Consider the following 19,477-nt stretch of genomic DNA (forward strand, 5'->3'; position numbering starts at 1 on the left):
TAAAAAAAAAAAAAAAAAAAAAAATCTTATGGAAAAGACGCCTCGCTAAAACTTTCCCGCTTTTTTCCGGTCAAGCAAAAACAAGTTCTTGTATGAGTTTCTATATGAAAATATTCACACAGTGCGTCTCTTCTCGTGCCCGTATTAGTTCAAATAAGTGAAAGAGAGGTGCATGTGCACATGGATAAATAATGTATGACTGGTGTGTGTGTGTGTGTGTGTGTGTGTGTGTGTGTGTGTGTGTGATTAATTTATTGCAGGGATCACTGGAATATTTAACAGACGCGTAGGTAATCACAGAAACACACCTTGCCCCTGACAGGTACAAATTAGATTCAGCATTTGAAATGTTAATTTTTAATTCTCCGGTTTGTAGAGAAAAACATGTTATGTTTAGTGATATTTATTAAAATGAACATCCAATCCTCCTCCAGCACAGTGCAGGTAAAGGTTCCTACTAACTCAGACATTAGAGACGCTGGATACACTGACAGCGTTCACACCATTTGTGCCTCTCTGACCTTAGGAGGAGCTTTTCACACGTCGAGCCGTTCTTTGAGTCTCTGGTGCGCCCGGCTGAATAATAAACAGTGTGAGCTCATTACGGTGGTGATGAGCATGACTGACACCCAGCCTTATTATTGGTGAAATATTAATTAGCCAAGAGTGATCTCCCCTCACTTTCACACACACGCACACAGATTGACCTTTCCTCCAGGCCTTTAGAGCACAAATAAGACAGTCAGGCTGTGGATTAGTAAAGGTTTCACACGATTTTGTCAATATTAATGGGAGATATTAACCTCGTCTGAAAACAGCCTCAAAGATTCTGATGAAATGGAGATATCACTCGGCTCAGAGGGCAAGTTTATACCATCACCTGTCAAAAGAACTTCCACTCCCACGTCCTTCACAAGATTTCAGCACAGACATTTGTAATTTATAAGTTCTCATATCCACATGTGAGTTCAGAGTAATTTAGGAGATTAAAGAGAAATATCTCCTGCCCAACATGCCTGCACACACACACACACACACACACACTCGTAGCAGACAGAGACATACAAGATGAAAGCATCTTTCACTAAATGCATCTGATACACCAGTGAAAGTTCCATGCTCACTGTTTACAGCTTTGAACAAATCATCTTCACTCTCTTTGAAGGGAATGCAAAATGACAGTCATTAATTCAACATGGCGTACACGATACACAAATCATTAAATTACAATAAAAAGAAACATGTTTTCGGATTTCATGGCAAGCACAACAATGATATCTGAAAAATATCCAGAGGGGAAAATAACTAAAAGCGCCAGCGTTGACCTAATGAGGCCAACGAAAACATCCATATGAACACTACAGCTGCACCCCAGTGTGGGGTAGTGTTTTTATTTTATTTCACTGACTGCCAGACATGAAAGTGAAGTACTTTCCAGTATCAACACAGTGTGAAAACTTTATGAAGTGTCGAATATCAAACTGTATGTACAGTATTCAGTCCCTGTTTTATTTGTCAAATAGTAAAAACAGTTACATGGTGTAAAAATGAAAGTGGATGTATCAGAAAATAATGACGTTATTGCTTGATCTCTTTGTAAGCTCTATTTAAAATGTTTTGGTCTGTTACATTATTGTTTTGGGGAACCATGACCTTCACCTTTACAATCAGTGTATATGTTTGTTTCTAAATTCACTGATGTAGAAATTTGATTTACAGTTGAATTAATAATCTCAATAAAAGAATAAGTTACACAACTAAAATATAATAAATAAAATCAACTGTACAATCACTGTTACATCACAGACACTACAAAGACTGCATATGTCATTTGTGCAGATTACCCACAAGTCTACATTAAGTCAGCGCTTGCTTCACTTGATGGAAATGATAAATGATGATGAATACAAATGTAATGGTATCATACAGTTAAGCCAGCAGTTTTAATTGCTGTACTTAAAAAGATTAATTAACATTTAGAATTTAAAGTCCAGTGTCAATACAGAATAAAGTTATGTGACAGTTAAGTTAAAAGATAACTTTGTGTTTTTAAAAAATCTGTCTTAATCCACTCACATCCTGGAGCCATTTCAAGTGATATAAGTGATGTGGGACAAAGCCCACAATCCTGATTCTTTGTTGGTCAAGTTAAAACTAATATGAGGTTTCAGCAGTCTGAGTTTGTCAGATCAAGTTGGTTTCCTCCAAAGTTATTAATGTATGTTTTTAGTTTTAAATTCCCTCTTTGTGCCTCCTCAGACGGTGTTTGCTTGCTGAGCCATTGCAGAGGGACAGTAAGTCAAGAGGACTGTGGATTTTGTGCCTCATCTCTTATATTGAAATTGAAAAATATAAAAAAGGATCACTTTGCGGCCAGTATAAACATGACGACCAATTACAGCAACCAATCATGATTTCAGTATACTATACATATGAATATGTGAGTATTTTTAAGACATATTTGTAAAAAAAAAAACAGTGCAACTATTCTTTCAGTTTTGATAAGTGTATTAAGTTATAAATCGTCTTATGCCAATGAAACATATGGCCTGAATAAATATTGGCTGTGTAAAGCTCAAAGGTGACAGACGTTGAGCCTCTGGGGTTTAAGTAGCTCTGCAGAGCAGCATGACACAGCTTGAGTGCTGTGAATGACATTGAGAAGTCATTTGGGACCTGTTTGTCATGTTTGCTTAAAGAGCTAAAATTTTGAGGAACACAAGTGAGGCACGAACAATAAGTCTAAGTAAAAATCTGTGACCCTTGACTATTATATTACAGTAAATATAGGTTATTTTGCTATTATTGTTGTTCTGTTTTTCTTCACTTCATTTGTAATTTCTGTAAATTCTATAACTTTCTCCCCCACGACTTCTTATACAAGGCTTTTCATTCTTGCTAAACAATTTTCCATCCAGGGCAAGTGTCAATCTATTAACTTGTTTGCTGATAGTGAAGTAAACTTTTACATTATGGGCTTTAATTTTTATCATGCAAGGTCAGCACAGGCTGAGCTCTGTGTGCCATGCACGGCTTCATTTAAGATGCCTTTAGGAGTTAGCGATCTTCTAAAAGCTGTGACATCCCAGAGGAAGACTAAACAGACACTGTAGTCCTTTACATCAAACACCTCAAATTTACCATGAAGTCCTTGAGGAGCAGTAAATAAACATAAACATGTGACTGGCTGGTTCACATCTGTCACGGCTGAATGCAAATGAAGCCTAGTTTAAACATTCATGATTGAAAACTATATTATGCCTGTCACTTTTTTTTTTTGAGACTTGATCAACTGTTTTTATGCCAAACACAGAAACAAATGGGAGTGATTTGTAGGCTGCACACACACACACACACACACACACACAAAAACAACCACAAATCCCCTCTGAGATGCTTCCATTCACAAGTTGTAACCATGAATTCCATGTTTTCATCGTATGTTCAAAGAGGGGCAAAAGTTAAGGACAATAAATTCTGAGAGAGATGATGATGAAATGATGGTGTAACCCTCACTAACGTGCCATACGTGCACTTGGCATGCAGCATCGACTTTTCTGACTTCTCCGCTCATACACAATATTCAGACAATGAATTTGGGTATCAATGGGCAGCTTAATGTCGCTACAGACAACAATTACAAATATCTCAAATACATCCAAGTCCAGTTTGGATCCAAAGTTGTTCATGTCGCCTAACAGGCTTCCTTTAATTCACCGATTGTTAAGTTTGGTTGTGTTGTTTTAACAAGCTGTAAAATTTAGATTATCCACATCATGCTCTGAGACAATGTCCCCATTTGTTTATCTAAAATAAAAAATGGAGAATTAATGGTATTTTTCTGTGTGACTAACACATTTTATATATCTTATTGATGAATGACAGGAAATTGTAGTTAATAGCGGAGACAACAGGGAAATGTAGCGGCGCTGTCATGAACAGCACCTTGGATTTCTCTTATGATGCGCAAACAGAAAGCCCTCAGTGGACCAATTAATACAGACAGAGAGAGCAGTCAGCGATTTCCTGGGAGACCCTCCAACTTTACCAGCTACCACTATCTCAATCTGGTCTCCATTACGACCACATTTATCTAGATTGCATCAGGCTGCCTTTCTACAAATCTCACTCCACTTATATAGAAGCTTTGGTGGGCATTTTGCTGAACAGCTCTTCTGTGAGAAGGCTGTCCCTTTCAATGACTCAGATTAAAACGGATTTATGTAAATCAGAACATTTTACTCAAATTCAATACAATCTGTAGATACAGTGTGTCTGAGTTTGCTGAAAAGAGAGAAGCAAAAGTTTCTCTCTGCTCACTTGAAATCTTAGTTTATGATGATTTTGTGACATCACAATGTACTTTTCAGTGAAATATGTGACATGTGTCCAGTACTGGTCATTGATTCTCAATTTTTCAGTGAAGGAGAAGCAGTAGCAGAATTTTTAACTAGTTAAATCAACTTTTTTGTGTGGAAGAACCTTATCAGACACATATTATTCTTCACAGCACAGTATTTTTATGCCTTACAACATGACTGGAAGGAATCTTTAACTTCATTCAAATGATATGTTTCACTTAGCCATTGTGAATAATGTGATTATGTGCAATCAATTCAAGTTGGATGTTTCCCGCCTTCCACTCAATACACAGACACGCTACTCGGCGGACAAATCTATTAGAGGATGGATGAGAGTGTCCCGTCAATATGGAAATTCAGCAGAAAAGGAAGTAAGCCTATTGGTTTTGGAAAAATGATAATGTCACAGAGATGCAACTCAGCAAATGAGATGGGGGAAGAGTTGGATGGAGTGGGGTGCAGAAACAGAGGTGAAGTGGGAGGAAAACAGTAGGTATGGAGGGAAAGAGAGAGAGAGAAAGAGAGAGAGATGCAAATCCCATGGCAACAGCAACCAGAAAACAAGTCTAAAATAGGGGGCAGTGTCCGCTATTGCTATAGCAACAGGAGAACAGCACATTCACTCAGCTTCGGGATTTGCTGAAAGGGGAAAAACAAAGCTTTATTCCTCACATAATTGTTATTGACAATCATTACCGGTAAATTAATTTGGTTCCGCCAGCTGCGTCTCACTAAGTTAACCATAAAAATAAGGATTCTCAAAGTATATTAGGATGACAGTTAACAACATGGGGTGATTCATTTATCTTCCATTACTCGCTGACTCAATGTCATTTCAATACACAACAAACAGTAAAGTTGATACCAATATGAGCTGACAGCTATTGATTAAATAAGTCAATCAAATAAAAATGAAATCATGAGCAAGAGTAATTGTAAAATAATACAAAGAGACTGTATGTCTCTGATAACATACAGTAGAGTCCTATTTTAGTAGTCTGAGGCCAATGATAATAAATGACATATCAGTTTGCTCAACTATATAGACAGAAATTTTTACAAAAGGCTTGCCACAAGCTGTTCTGTTTTGACAATATAAATATCAAGACTGCATCACAAAATGTCAAAGCTTTTCTCAGCTTTAAAAACTGCAGCACTGTTCTCCACACCCGGTTTGTTTACGTGAAACATGTGCACACTCTGCACTGCAGAAGAAAAAAAGAAAAAAAAGACAACAACAAAGTGATGCTTTGCCTTGCCTACCGTCGACCAATCAAATTTCACATGCTACCTATTCCAACCAATGACGGCGCGTCAGTCGGAGCACGCGCAGCCAATCGCTGTGAGCCTGGACCACTGATGCAACAGAGATGCAACAGCACACAAGACTTCTACTGAACAACAAAGTATGTTGTAAATCAAATAGTCCCACTCCAAAACAATACCATGCCACATAATAACGTACAGTCTCTGAGCTGTAGTGCGGGTCTGTATTTGACAGCCGCGTCCACGTAAACCAAGCCTATCAGCAGGTTGATGACTTTCATTTCAATGAGATGGCGACGCCCCGTCGGTACTGCCCCGTCTCTATAGCAACAACCTTCGATGGGGAAAACAATGACAGGGCGTAACGCGTTACAAGTAATTTAATTACTTTTTGGATTACGATTTAAACACTAAAACAAAGCCGGAACCACTTATTATTTCTCTTACACTTCAGAGGGGAGATTTCACAGTTAATTATTGACGCTGAATTTAGTCTTTGTCCTCTAAAACTATGGCTATTTCCTTGATTTTTTTACAGATATTTCCATCCTTTCCATTGAAAGTTAACTACTATCCATTGTCATATTAATATATTTAAATTATATCCTCATTTTGTAAATTATGCTAAATCTTCTGCCTCTCTAATGGGTTGTTTAAGTTTCCTGCTGTTTCGCGTTTGAAACAAGCAACAAGTAACGAGTAAAGGCGCTGTTTTCACAAAGGCGCACAGCGGTGAGTTTGTGGGATGTCCTTCGGCGAGGCGGAGGGCGGGGGCGGAGGGATCTACACTCAGTACGGTGAGGCGCGGAGGGAGGGGGCGGAGGGATCCACACACAGCACGGGTTGTGCCGGTGACGCAGTTGGTTGCTAGGTGTGAAAGAAACTGATGCTTTCTCACAATTAAGCTGCTCCTCAGTTTACAGGTCGACCACAACAAAGCAACAGCTCGTCCTTTTTTTGCGCTGTTCTGGATATCCCGAGCTAAAAAAAAAAAAAAAAAAATGGCTCTTTAAATTCGTGAACAAGTTGGACCCGAAAAGAAGTCGTGCTTTGCTTTTGCAACGCACCCCCAAAAGCTCTACAGTTTTTCTGCAAGAATGGAGTAAGTCACACTCTCTCTACTCGCCATTCATACAGCTGTGGCAAGTTTGTTACTATGTTGTTATTGTCGCAGTTTATCTCCTTGTGTTGCACATACAGTTGCAGAGAGGTCTGTTCTTTGACTGGTTGTTCTGCTTTATACCATTTCTTCTATTTTAATATCTTCAAATAGTCTATTTTGCCTATCATGCTTCTTTAGTAACGTTCCTCCCAGGGTTTATAAGACAGCTGTGTTACTAAGATAAATTATATGTAATGTAAATTACAGTACAACCTCTATGTACTGTAAACTGGTATCACATTTCAGCCACTTTCAGTTGTAGAGTCTCGTCAGGTTTTCATTTAGATTTCACATTATGTCATTTAAACTGCTTAAGTGATCAAAGGTGATTCATCTAAAAGAACATGAGATTGGAAGTAGCTAATCTGCCTTAATCCAATTGAATGATCTTTCTCTCTCAGATAGAGAGATGCTGTAGTTAAGCTGGTGCTTTTTGTCAACAGCTGGGCCCCTGACAGCGTCATAGGTCCCATGTGTTTTGAGGATGTCAAGTGCATTTTGCTTTGAGACAGTTCAAAGCCCAGAGGACTCAGGTCTTACTATTGTATCACTGACCGTGTCAATTCTGAGGGTTTTGGGTTTTGGAATAGTTTATTTTCTACTCTGCTTTTTTCAGTAATTGACATTTGCTATAAATGTACTTGTTCATGAGAGTTAATTGTGAATTTTACTGAAACCCATGATTCGTACAAGAGGACTTGCTGGTGATTTCTTCATTGTCGCCTCTCTGTCAAAACAGACTGAGTCATGTTGAAAAACTTGCTGAGGACAGCAATCATCATCATCAATCAGCCATCAGCCGACAGAACAAGTTGGATCATTTTAGCCGGACACATTTCTGATCCCCGCTTCTGTTTCACCTTCTAGGTTTCATTATGCTCACCCAGCCCTGCTCTCTGTGGCCCATCTGTCAGACCCTGCTTGCTCTCAGCATATGCTTGGACTTGGACTGAATCAAAGCACCAGCAGACAAAATGATGGCAACATCAGCTCCTGTTTGGAAGACTCTTCGTGTCTGCCCGGCAGACCCCCTCGCTCTCTCTCACCCACAGGCTAACCACAGCCAATCACAGGGGTGCAGGGGGGAGGTGTCAGAGGAGAGTCAGCACTTAATTGGTGAGTTGCAGCGAGTACGCTTTTTTATATTTTTCCCCATTTCAGGTGGGCTCGGCACTGCAGCACATTCGTCCTTCTTGAACAGTAAGTAATAAAGTAGCTATGCCTAATATATGCTCGAACTTTATTCTAAAAAAAAATATTGCTTTGCATTTACTATTGTCGATCAGATTATGCCTTTAGGAAACTGCTACATGCAATGTTGGATGACTGATATTTATTTAATATTTGCATGAACGTTATTACTTAGCTGTAACTTTTTCCTTCATCTGTTAGTTTGTAACGACTGCAATATTTTCCCCTCCTTAATAGGTGATGGTCTCACTGACTGGATGACGGAAGAAGTGGATTTCTCCTCGTACCTCCCGAACCCTCCTTCCCCTCCCTCCTCCACCAATGCCTCCCTTCCCCCTTCACCCCTTCAGAATGATATCCAGGTGCCCTCTGACTTGGAGGTCATGACCTCTCTGCTGCAAGAGGAACTTGCCCAACTAGAGGACTACTTCCTGTCTGAACCACTGCCAGAGAAAGGGCCAAGGCTGGGAAAATGCGACAGGGGTCCACTGCCAGCGGGTCCTCAGCCGTTCAGTCAGCTGCCATACGCATCATACTCTACATCCAACCAATCGGAATCCAGCCCACTTCTTGTTACCCTGGCAACCGGAGAACTGGACCTGCTGAGCATCTGTGGTGGGCCCATTGGGCGATCCAAAATTCCAAGACACGCCCCGTACAGCTGCAGTCGCCCCAGTGGGTGTGGTAGGAAAAGAGTTCCTGATGGTGTGAGGGTCAGTGAAGGCTACGATAGCAGTTTGTTGGGTTCCAAAGGAAATAACTCAGGTAACTCAGCCGTGACCCTCGCAGGCAACAACTACGGCTGCGTAGAAGAAGAGCAGCTGGTAGGGAAAAGCTACTGTCTGGGCAGCGCAGTCGAAGTCAGAAGATGTGCCGTTCTACCAAAAGACGACAAAAATTGCTGTTTCGGTCAAGATGTCATAGGTGGTGCAAAGGGTGTTGGTGGTGGGTTTGGTTTTGGTGGATCACTTGATGCCCCTCATAAGAAAGAGGATCTGTTGATGTATAGCATGAGAGAGGTCAGCGGAGGCACTGGTAGCAGTGAGGTGTTGAACAGTATCAAAACTAGTGTGGAGGTGACAAAAGCTACTGTTTCATGGAAGACCCAGAGCAGCGAAGGTTGTTATCTTCCAGCAACACCACAGTCTGAGGCCTATCATAGCTTCTTAGGCAACATCAATGAACACGTCAAAGCAGAGAGTCTACAGATAGGGCAACATGATTTACACTGTAACTTCCTCGAGGATCAGGGCCCAGAGTGTCTTTTAATGGCTAGGGAGAGTCTGAACTTGGAGTCTTCAGGGCACAGACAAGCGTGTAGGTTGAAGGAGGACCACTGTGCTGTCAAATACGAAGAGGACATCATTCCAGCAGAAGGCGGGGAGCGCAAACAGAAGAAGAGAGATCAGAACAAAACTGCCGCTCACAGGTAAGTTTTAGTTTCCGCTTGACAAAATATATAACTTGGGGCACGATTTCACAGGTAAAGATCTTCGTTTTAATCGTTCTTTTTCTTAACGCAGGTATCGCCAGCGAAAAAGGGCAGAGCTAGATTCTTTGGAGGAACAGTTGCATTGCCTTGAAGGGAGGAACCGGGAGCTCCGGGACAAGGCAGAGTCCGTAGAACGTGAAATCCAGTATGTCAAAGACCTGCTGATTGAAGTTTACAAGGCCCGTAGCCAAAGGCTCAAGCAGGACACGACCGCGTAACACCAAACTCCTGCAAGTACATTTAAAGAGGGAATAACAGGGAAATTGTGGAGCTTTTTGTGTCTTTATGATTGTCCAGAATTGAATGTTTCAATTTTTTTTTTCATGGCGGGCGGGGTAAATGCATGCTTTGCTAATGTGAATTATTTTTTACATTTTAAATCAACACTCTATTCAATGCTTCCATTGCTTTCGCACTCTAATCACTTGAGCCTGCACTGTGGCATTGTAATGCTTTAAATGACAATCATTTTTAATAGATCTCACACTGCGTGAATCTACTAATTGAAATAGGGTTATTTCTGAAGAAGTAATGTTATTCATTATGCAGGTTTAATATTTTGAATAGCCTTACATTGGAATTGATGTCAGCAATAGAACTAAATGTTTTTCTTTTAATTTGAAATTTTTATTTGCAGTTACTGTGTCACACTTTTTAATGGATGAAGTAGTCAAGTACTGTATGTTGTGTCAACGGGTGAAACAGCATCATTTCATTTTGAACACATCTTTCAATCCAAATACTTTTCTAGAAAAATTTCTAACCTCCCTTGAACAGCACATGATATTTCAATTGCTATGAATATTTTAAAAGATTAGAATTGTTGTTGACTTTTACAATTGTGGAAAGAACCGCTGATAGAGATAGAGAGAAAAAAGACTTTTTGTTATCAAAAATGTACCATTTTTTATGATTTTAATATTGTTGGTGCTTTTTGACGAAGCATTTCATTGACTTCAGGTTTAATGCAACCCTAAATATTTATTACTTAGTGGGATTTGTATGTTTTTGGTATGTAGTTCTCTTTTCCCCCCTTTTTTTTTTTATAAAGGACAATCATCTAAATTTTTACCCGGCTTTAGTAACATTACATTGTCTACTGTATTTGTTTTATTTTCCTGATAACTTGCATTACTTTTTAAGTAACAAATCACCTGTTTTTTCTCCAGCGGTGATTGCAAATAATGTCCAAAAATACAGATTCTGTCACCGAAATAGAACTGATTTATCTCAAATTGAATGTGGAAACACTTTATTGTGTTTTGGGCAATATTTGTCACTTGCATATTGCAAAAATTATAAAATCTATTTTGCAGCTCAGGATATGCAACAGTCCTACAAATGTCAGTAGATGATTCATAGCAGGAGACTACAAACCTAAAGCTCCTCTGTTCTTCAATTTACATGGTAAGATTTCAATGACATACAGGTTTTCCTTTTGTAAAAATAAAAAAAGTTTTTTCTTATGAACAAATATTGTAACCAGTAGAGTTTAGCAGCTTCCCTCTGCATGTCTTTACATAAATGTTCTCTCTCTCTCTGCAATAGAAAAATTAGGATTTCAGATACAAGTCTTTCTCTAACTGCTTGTTAAGGCAATAAGTTTTCTAGGCCTCTGGCTGATCTGCACTAATTTGTAAAAACTTTTGTATGTTCAGGGAGTGGAGTGTGATAGCCTTTTCTTTGTAGAAAATTAACTGAAAAAATCTCATTAGATTATTTGTTTAGGCTTTTGCTGTTAGCTTCGGTGCAAGAGGAAATCTTTTCCAATTCATTTATTGCAAAGCAAATATTAAGGTCACTGTTAAAATGCCTACCGAGGATCATTTTTTTTCTATGCATATTTATTTGAAGACAATCTTGAATATAAGCGCTGAATTTATTTCTATTTAAGTTTCTGTTTGCCCCCCCCCCCCCTCCCCCCTCCTGCGGTGTACTATCAACTCCGGTTGTTAAAACCAAAAATGTTTAATGGCAGCATAATTTCAAATAATCTGAACTCACATTATAACACTTTGTAATTTCACTTTCATTTAATCATGTTACCTTTGTGTGTCGTCGACATGTTTCATTTCAGAAATAAAGTGTGTCATCAACTCAGTCCGTTGTGTTTTGTCTTTGTTTGGAGTTTTTCTCTCCGAGTCAATTAACTGGAAATTATTTTTGCTTTCACTGACTGATGCAAAAATTACAATAAATTGTATAATTCGTCTTAAAAACAGGTTTTGACCTTTTGGATGTAATGAAATAAATGGATTATTTTTTGAGCAAACAAAGTTCAAACCTGCAGGGCCTGATGGACCCGACAAGCGCGTCGGGCCCGACACTTCAACTCTACTGAGAGGAAATCAAATCAATTATTAGAGTTTTTACTGAGCTCTTCGTATTTAGTCGATGTTATGCTGCAAAATGAAACAATATCGAAAAAGACTGAACAATTAATGAAACGTCCAAACATCCGAAAAAAATGTTTGTGTTTGCAGTTTTCAGCGCGGTGCAGCGGAGTTGAAGTCAAGACATTTTATTTTTTACAAGTCATTTTATTTATAAAGCAAAATCACAAAGCGCAACATTATCTCACAGAGCTTTAAAATCCTCGTTTCGGATAAAGAAAATCCCCCTTCCCAAAAAAACATCAACGACATCTGCGCTGCAACTAAATACAACCCAAATTCAGCCAAAGACTAACCTGCGCTGCTGTGACATAGACTTTAGAGAAACAATTGATGCAGAAGTTAATCCACCATCTATTTGATGCTCTTATAAAGACAATGTATGATCATTAATGGGCAGTAGGAAAAGTAAAATCTGTAAGTCTACATTATGGTGAAATGATAAACAATCGCCTCACAAATTACAAAGAAAATATGTTGTTTAGTGGAATTTCGATTACAGTCACATGTTTTCTAATGAAATTAGAACAACTGGTGAAATGAGATGAAGCATCAGATAACATTAAGAGCAAACGGTTAAGGAATACTTTCAGCAGAGCCAACACAGATATTCATTGAGAAAAGTCACTTTTTATCTGCACCATTTTGATCTGCAGCCTACACTAAAAAAAAAACAGGGGAAATGATTGTTGTCAGTAGTTCTCTCCCATTTTGAAGGAGGTAGTAAAGGAAGGAGGAGAAGAATTATTTACACATGACATTTTTAACTGCTTTCATTTTCAGTGAACTGTCTGGACTCACTCACAGCTGTCCAATGAGCTGATGATAGTCACATTGGGGAGGTGCGTGTTGTGAAGCCTGAAGAAGTTTCTTATTGGCATCAAGGGATATCAGGACCTTCAAATAAATTCAAAAGAAAGTGAAAAACTTGAAAATACTTTTGAATATGTTGAAAGTAGCATCACAATCATGCATGGAGGTATGACTGACGGAGAGAAAATTGTCTTAAAATCAGGCAAAATATTTTACAAACCCATGAAAGATTTTGCAGTGATCTATGAAAAAAAATGCATGAGCTCAAGGCAACACTACTAAAGGCATTAAAAGGAAACAGCGTTAATTGTTTTATTCCATAAAGAAACTAAATATATTTGATATATACTTAATAAATATTTTTTGTGATGAAAACATTAACAATTACAAAAAGGTCCTTGTAACCAAAACATTTCAAACAGAAACAAACTCCTTGTGGACATCTGACCTCCTGTAACCTGTTCATTTCATTACCTGACGTATTGCGTCCTGCTGGCTGTACAGGCATAGGGTTGCTATGGCAGCTTGTCTCACTGAATTATGGGAATCTGTACATGCAGCTCTCAGAAGTAAGCTGGACACGTCCTCCTCCAACAGCATGGGTACAGCGCCATCAACATTTACCAGGTTTCCAAGAGCTGCGCAACAGTGACGACGAGTGAGGGCATCAGGGTCAGTGATCAGGGGTGCCAGCATGGCCGCCGTCCTCCCGGCTTCCTCTGTCCACCTCTTCCTTTCCTCATCATCCACACTTTGTTCTATTATAGTATCCAAATCTCCTCCTGCCTCACGGTGTGAACACTTGAGTTTATCTCTGCCCTTCTCTTTTCCCCACCCTGTAGTGTCACTGCCCTTTCCATTGGACTGACTCATTTTCAAGCCTGCCCCCGCCGCAATATGTCCCAACCAGTTCCCAACTGCCCTGCAAGCCATCCGCCGGACCGGCATGCATGAATCATGAAGAGAGTCTATCATGCTTTTGAAAATCTGAAGTTGCAGGGTGGTCAGTGTGTGAGGCCTGAACGGATCCAAATGTCCCAAAAGTCTGCATGTGGCAGCTCTGATCTGGTCATAAGAGTGAGCAAGCGCCTGGTGGAGCACTGAGGCTTCCAGGTGAAGCTGGAGGCAGGCGGGGTGGGGTGAACAACGGGCTACTTGGGATAATAGAGTTAGGAGCTCTACGGCAGAGTCCCACAGCACATCCAGCTGCAGCAAGTCAGAGAGCAGAGAACTGGCAGTTCTGGTTGGTGCAGTCTGATGTCTGGAAGCAGCGAGCTGGCTGCCCCTGGCTGGTGAGAAAAAGCCAACAGCGGCTAATCTGAGGCGGGAAGCAGAGCGCTCGGGATCACACAGGAGCAAACGGCTCAGCAAGGAGAGAGGCAGCTCTAGTAGAGGAGGAGGAAGAGTTTGAATCACCTGTCAAAGAATAAAAAAAACAACAACAAAATAATCCAGACACCTCGTCATAGATCAAACAGCAGACAACAAGCAACACAATGCTCTCCCAAAAGTACAGAGACATTAAGATGTACAGTAATATGTGCCTGATGAGAGTGTATTGCAAGAGTTATCCTGTGTTGCATCAGAGAATTATGTTTGCCACAACAGTCAGCGGGGTGTAAACTGGAGCATGGGAAGGCCCTAACCTGCAGGAGGCCTGCAACAACACCACAGCTGTCATACAACTGCAGAATCCTGGACATGGTGTGTGAAGGCAGGTCCAGGGCAAAAGGAAAGCACAGCAAGTGGCAGCTCAACACGGACAAGCTGTTGTGACTCAAATCCACCTCAAGTCTCCCAGGACTGCCTTCAGCAAACAAACAGAGGCTGCAGGGTATAAAAGATGTTATTGCAACGGTTCCGCTCTAAGATTGATGGTAAAAATGAAACAGCAGGATAATTAGGTAATCGTGTTCACAAACCAGTCAGCGCTCAGCAGCCAGCCAAGAGCGTATACACATTTTGATTCGCTCGCACAAAACAGAGGAATACACGAGTATGGATCCTTGGTGAAGACGAGGAGCACAGTAGACAGAAAGGAATACAGCCCTGATGTGAAAAAAAAAAGAAAAAACCCCAAACTTTTTAACACATAAAAGTGTGTTTAAATAGGTTGGGATTGATAGGTTGTGTATGTTTTACCATTTGCTGAACAGAAGTCTGTGTCTGGTGCCGTCCTTGCAAGTGAAGTGCCAATTCTTTTCCATAGATCCAGAAACATAACTGGATCTAAACAGGAAGATCTGGAGCCATTTTCATGCTGTTTGAAGGAAATATGGGCAAGCACAGAGGTTAATTACAGTTATATCTCTGAAGTCCATTCAAGCAAATATTTTTCACATTTTTGTTTGTGTCTGACCTCAGAGAGTGTGTGTAGAAGTAAAGACAGGAGGCCATCACAGAGTCCCCAGCCAGAGGGTAGTGATAGTTGAAGCTGACAAGGCAGATGAGAGGATAGCAGCTCAGACAAAAGTGGATAACATATAAAAAAAATGTAAAATTATTGCCAAATATACAAATTACTTCTCAAAGATTCAGTACCTCATATGAGTCCAAGAGTAGATTTTTCAGCAAGGACGTTATATTGTCCACATCAACTTCGACATAAACCTCGTGTTGTGTGAACACGGATAAAACAGATGCAGCCAGAGGCTAAAGAAGAGACAAGAACTATGTCACAAAACTGGAAAGCAAACTAAATATAACTATGTACTATATACTAACTTCAAGTGTACTTACTGCCAAAGGATTGAGTTCTGTTCGACTGAGAATTGTGATGAAGGGCTTGGTGAACTCTTCCAGTCTAAAGTGAGAGAACAGTTGTTGAGCTACAATAGTTAAAACAACTGTGATGTTCAATAAAATCACCTGAAGTGAAGAAAAAGAATAATCAAACCTATGTCTATGTTCTTCTTCCACCGAGTCACAGTGCTTCTCCCAGTAGGTCAGCAGCACAATGGTAATTTCTCCTAGTGCTGGCACAATCCATGGTTGCTGAGCAGCAAAAAAGTAGGAAAAGATATCAAAAAAGTAAAGAATACAGTTGTATAGATGCCTGACTGATGCATTGTTGAATATGGTTCTATTTCCAAACAATAACCTTGATGAAATGTGAGTTTTCCACAGTATCATGGACCAAGTCAAAGAGGAGATGGGGAAGTCCAATCTCACGGCTGATGTGGTACGAATTCTCCAGGTCAGAGTTCAGAATCAGGTTGCGTAAGACCCTCAGCGGTTGGTGAATCTGCCACGCTTCTTTGACAACACCACCTGTGAGCTGACCAAACAAAAGAGACTAAATGCAAAATTGTTCCAAGTCATTTCATGATCAGTTGAAAATTGCAACCAATTACCTGAGCTTTAAACGCAAGAATCTTGGATTTCAGTTTAGGAATAATGGCACTGTAGTTTAATAAATCTTTCTGCTGCCTGCTTGGATCTGATTCTTGTGCCAGTTTCTCCCAGAACTCCTCACTGTCATCATCCTGAAAGAACAAGAAAATAACTGATGGGATACTTCTATGATAATTTCTTAATTACCCAGGCAGATGTGTTACTGGAAGAGAATATATAACTGACCTGTCTATGTAGTGTGGCCTGACTGTCCTCAGTGCATCTTCGCAGTAGCTGTGGTCCAACTTCTACGGAGGGGAACTCCTGTTCATAGTCCCGGCTGATCTGACCCCTGCAGCAGAAATACCCATAACTGTGAACAAACACCTCAGTCTGTTTTGTTGCTGTATAGTGTATATTTAAATGCTGTCTCTTGCTCTTTTGTAGCATTAAGTTCCATAAACACCTGTGTTTTGATCTCACGTGGGCTTGATTATTGGGATTTTGATTGGCAGCTGTCATGACTGAGTGACCTGAGGTAACAGAGACGTCACTTGAGGGAAGCTTGGCTCTATGGGACGCCGCTGCCGGTGCACAGTTAGCTCTTTCATTTCCCGCTCCATCCTTCTTTTTCTGTAAATGCACATGGGTCAGTTTAAAGCTCCTCCATGAATTTACATGTGACTAATTCTGTTGATAAAAAAAATACATTTTTGACTCACTTTCACATCGTCACCGCTCACCGGTTTCCCTCCGTTACTGTTGTCCCTCTGTTCCCTGACCTTTCGCAATAATCTGCTCTCTCCTGAAGTTGGCGCCGACTTAGCTGCCACTTGCTTAAGTTTCAGCGCCACCAGGTCTGGGCTGGGTGTGACTGTCAGAGGGCTGAAAACATTTGTGTCTGACAGCACTGCAAACGACATCATATGTCAGTAATCTCAAATACAGACCAGTGTCATGCATATATTGAAAATTCATATTAAAACACATTTCTATGTCATCACCTAGAACACCATCAGCAACAAAAGGGTGATGCAGGAGGTCTGGCCATGACAACCGCTTCTGAGGGTCTTTGGTCAGCAAACCTTTCAGGAAATTCTGAAGTGGGATGACAAGACTTTGAGTGTACACTGTGTAATAAGCTTGCCAAGTGACAATAGTGTTTGAAAACACAATACTTTGGCCGACTGCAGTATGTGTGGCCACTGGAAACAAGACATACAGTAACACTGTAGCTGTACTGTACTGTACCGTGCAGGTGTCGCTCATTGTGTCTGGCCATCTGACTGAGTCTCTCACAATGAGCTGCACCAGGTGGAAGATGGAGTTAGTGTAGAACGGAGGCGCCCCCGTGTGGAGCTCATACAGGATACAGCCCAGAGACCAGAGATCAGCAGTGTGGTCGTATGGCTTCTCCTCCACCAGCTCAGGGGACATGTAGAGCGGCGTTCCCTTGATAGAAGTCAGCACCAGCGTAGAGACGCTCATGGCCCTGGCAAACCTGATTCAAGATTGCATCACATATTGTTTGTATATGTGGGTAAGGATTATTACAAACAGATTTTCCATTGAGGAATCAACAGCTACCTACCCAAAGTCACACAGTTTCACCACCCCGCTTTTCCCCAACAGTATATTTTGTGGTTTCATGTCACGATGAAGAATGCGATGGGAGTGCAAATAATACAGAGCTGAGACCAGCTGGCAGGCAATCTCACGGACCTAGGAAGAAGGAGAGAATCAGCAAATAATGGTCATGTGAAATCATGATCTCAAGTATTCAACTTGGAATCTGAATGTGTGACAACACTGAAAATGAATACCTGACTTTCTGGTAAACTCCCATCATCCTCAAGGATCTGGAACAACTGACCCTCTGCATACTCAGTCACAACCACAACCTGTTACACACATATAAGGGATTCTTCTCTGACTATTCACTCAAAATGTAAAGATCATAAACTGTTAGAAATAGCAAATTAATGTTTTGTGAACTAAGATGTATTCTTGGTGTTTTAAACAGAAGGTTATAATATGTTGACCTCAGTTTCAGTCTCAAAGCTGTCAAAAAGCTGGACGATGTTTGGATGTTGGAGACCTCTCATGATGTCAATTTCCCTCTTGAGGCTTCGGAGCTCCTTCTCAGAGCGACCCACCTTTGGCATGAACTTCAGAGCCACCACCTGATGGACACAAACACGGCATGAGGCCAAACAAACCAGTCTACCGAACCATATTACTACAAAAGCTACTTATTTACTTACTTGGCCAGTAAATCTTCTCCTTCCCTTGTGAACTCGACCAAACGAGCCCTCTCCCACCAGCTCCAAAACGTGATATGAATTCATGTTGACGACGAGCGGCATCAGGAGGCTACAACTTTCCTAACCGTTAGATTCGGTCAGTTATCTGTTAGACGGTTGTTTCATCCCTCCTGAACAAATACAGATTACGTGTACTTTTGAATTTTAATTTCTACAACCCACAAGTTATGGTTTAAAGCCAACAGTTGATGCTAATGTTCATTTAGAGCGATACAGCTTGTACTGCTGTTGTGTGCCACTCATAGACTGTATGTACTGTGCCACTACTTTCTTTTTTTCTAACTTTTTGGTTATGGTAACAACAAAACTGCTCGACAGTAAGTCTAACTGCCGCTTCACAAAATTAACAAAAGACGTAGTAAAGTTTGACTGGCCACACATACACATATAGTATTTGTATACTTGGACTTTTAATAGCGTACTTCAACAATAAATAATATGTTCATCGTTTATTTACAATGCTAATGCAAAAGTGACAAACTGGCATCTCTGCGGACAGCACGTACGCAGGGGTCCTTAGCATAGCAACCGCCGTTGCGTTCGTGGCAACGAACTGAAAACTGAAAACAAAGCAAGGAGGCGGGTGGCTGGAGGAGAGCGACCTCATCTGAAGAGACAAGGGTGCCACTCCCTGGATGATCCAATAATCATTCTGCACAAAATGCGCACTACAATATCTGCCCATTGTTTTCTGTGCTTATATCAAACGCCGGTTGAGCCACCAGCTACACCCTACATGATTGTCACTTCATTCTCTTCCAATTATTTTCCTTTCTCCACCTCTCTGCCTCTCAACCTCTCCACGTCTCCATCTGTGTATCTGACGTGGAAGAAACTACAATTCAGAGCCTTGAGTATAAAATGGCCTATAGCTGTGTACATTTACACTATTAGTACAAGTCATGCATTCAAAATGTATAAAAGTCAAAGTACAAAAGTAGGTATCATCAGCACAACGTACTTAAAATATTAAAAGTATAAGCACTCATTATGCAGAATGACAACAGTCAGACCACCGCCCTGCACTCGTGTCATTGCTCTAAAGGATAAGTGGTCAACTAGGCAGTAATCAGACACAACTTGATCACGACTGGATCCCAGAAGGATCCTAGTTCTTTTAGTTGTCCACCAGATGTCGTAGG

At 40.5% G+C, this 19,477-nt stretch overlaps 2 protein-coding genes across 2 annotated transcripts; one reads left to right on the plus strand and one right to left on the minus strand.

Annotated features, from left to right (window-relative positions):
• Positions 1-6,470: 6,470 nt before the first annotated feature.
• Positions 6,471-11,572, plus strand: atf5a (activating transcription factor 5a). Its single transcript, XM_042430793.1, has 4 exons — positions 6,471-6,729; positions 7,657-7,905; positions 8,218-9,409; positions 9,504-11,572. Exons 2-4 carry the CDS (start codon positions 7,764-7,766, stop codon positions 9,688-9,690), a joined length of 1,521 nt encoding a protein of 506 aa, XP_042286727.1. The 5' UTR covers positions 6,471-6,729; positions 7,657-7,763; the 3' UTR covers positions 9,691-11,572.
• Positions 11,573-11,991: 419 nt separating this feature from the next.
• Positions 11,992-18,625, minus strand: stk36 (serine/threonine kinase 36 (fused homolog, Drosophila)). Its single transcript, XM_042430791.1, has 20 exons — positions 18,276-18,625; positions 18,054-18,194; positions 17,835-17,912; positions 17,603-17,733; positions 17,263-17,512; positions 17,016-17,109; positions 16,734-16,921; positions 16,478-16,644; positions 16,258-16,363; positions 16,032-16,163; positions 15,779-15,955; positions 15,575-15,672; positions 15,418-15,481; positions 15,220-15,330; positions 15,038-15,112; positions 14,821-14,938; positions 14,601-14,727; positions 14,325-14,505; positions 13,153-14,094; positions 11,992-12,762 (listed from the first exon to the last, which is right to left on the minus strand). The coding sequence occupies exons 1-20, from the start codon at positions 18,375-18,377 to the stop codon at positions 12,667-12,669; spliced, it is 3,378 nt and encodes a 1,125-aa protein (XP_042286725.1). The 5' UTR covers positions 18,378-18,625; the 3' UTR covers positions 11,992-12,666.
• Positions 18,626-19,477: the final 852 nt, after the last annotated feature.

Source organism: Thunnus maccoyii, chromosome 13 (assembly GCF_910596095.1).
Source record: "Thunnus maccoyii chromosome 13, fThuMac1.1, whole genome shotgun sequence".
NCBI lineage: Eukaryota > Metazoa > Chordata > Actinopteri > Scombriformes > Scombridae > Thunnus > Thunnus maccoyii.

What these genes read in the sequence shown, in the direction of transcription:
- atf5a (XM_042430793.1), top strand. Translation starts at nt 7,764, where the DNA reads ATGATGGCAACATCAGCTCCTGTTTGGAAGACTCTTCGTGTCTGCCCG. An exon ending in GGAGAGTCAGCACTTAATTG is followed by an intron (nt 7,906 to 8,217) that starts GTGAGTTGCAGC and finishes CCTCCTTAATAG; the next exon opens with GTGATGGTCTCACTGACTGG. An exon ending in AACAAAACTGCCGCTCACAG is followed by an intron (nt 9,410 to 9,503) that starts GTAAGTTTTAGT and finishes TTCTTAACGCAG; the next exon opens with GTATCGCCAGCGAAAAAGGG.
- stk36 (XM_042430791.1), bottom strand. Translation starts at nt 18,377, where the DNA reads ATGCCGCTCGTCGTCAACATGAATTCATATCACGTTTTGGAGCTGGTG. An exon ending in AGGCCACACTACATAGACAG is followed by an intron (nt 16,164 to 16,257) that starts GTCAGTTATATA and finishes TTGTTCTTTCAG; the next exon opens with GATGATGACAGTGAGGAGTT. An exon ending in AAAACTCACATTTCATCAAG is followed by an intron (nt 15,673 to 15,778) that starts GTTATTGTTTGG and finishes TTTGCTGCTCAG; the next exon opens with CAACCATGGATTGTGCCAGC.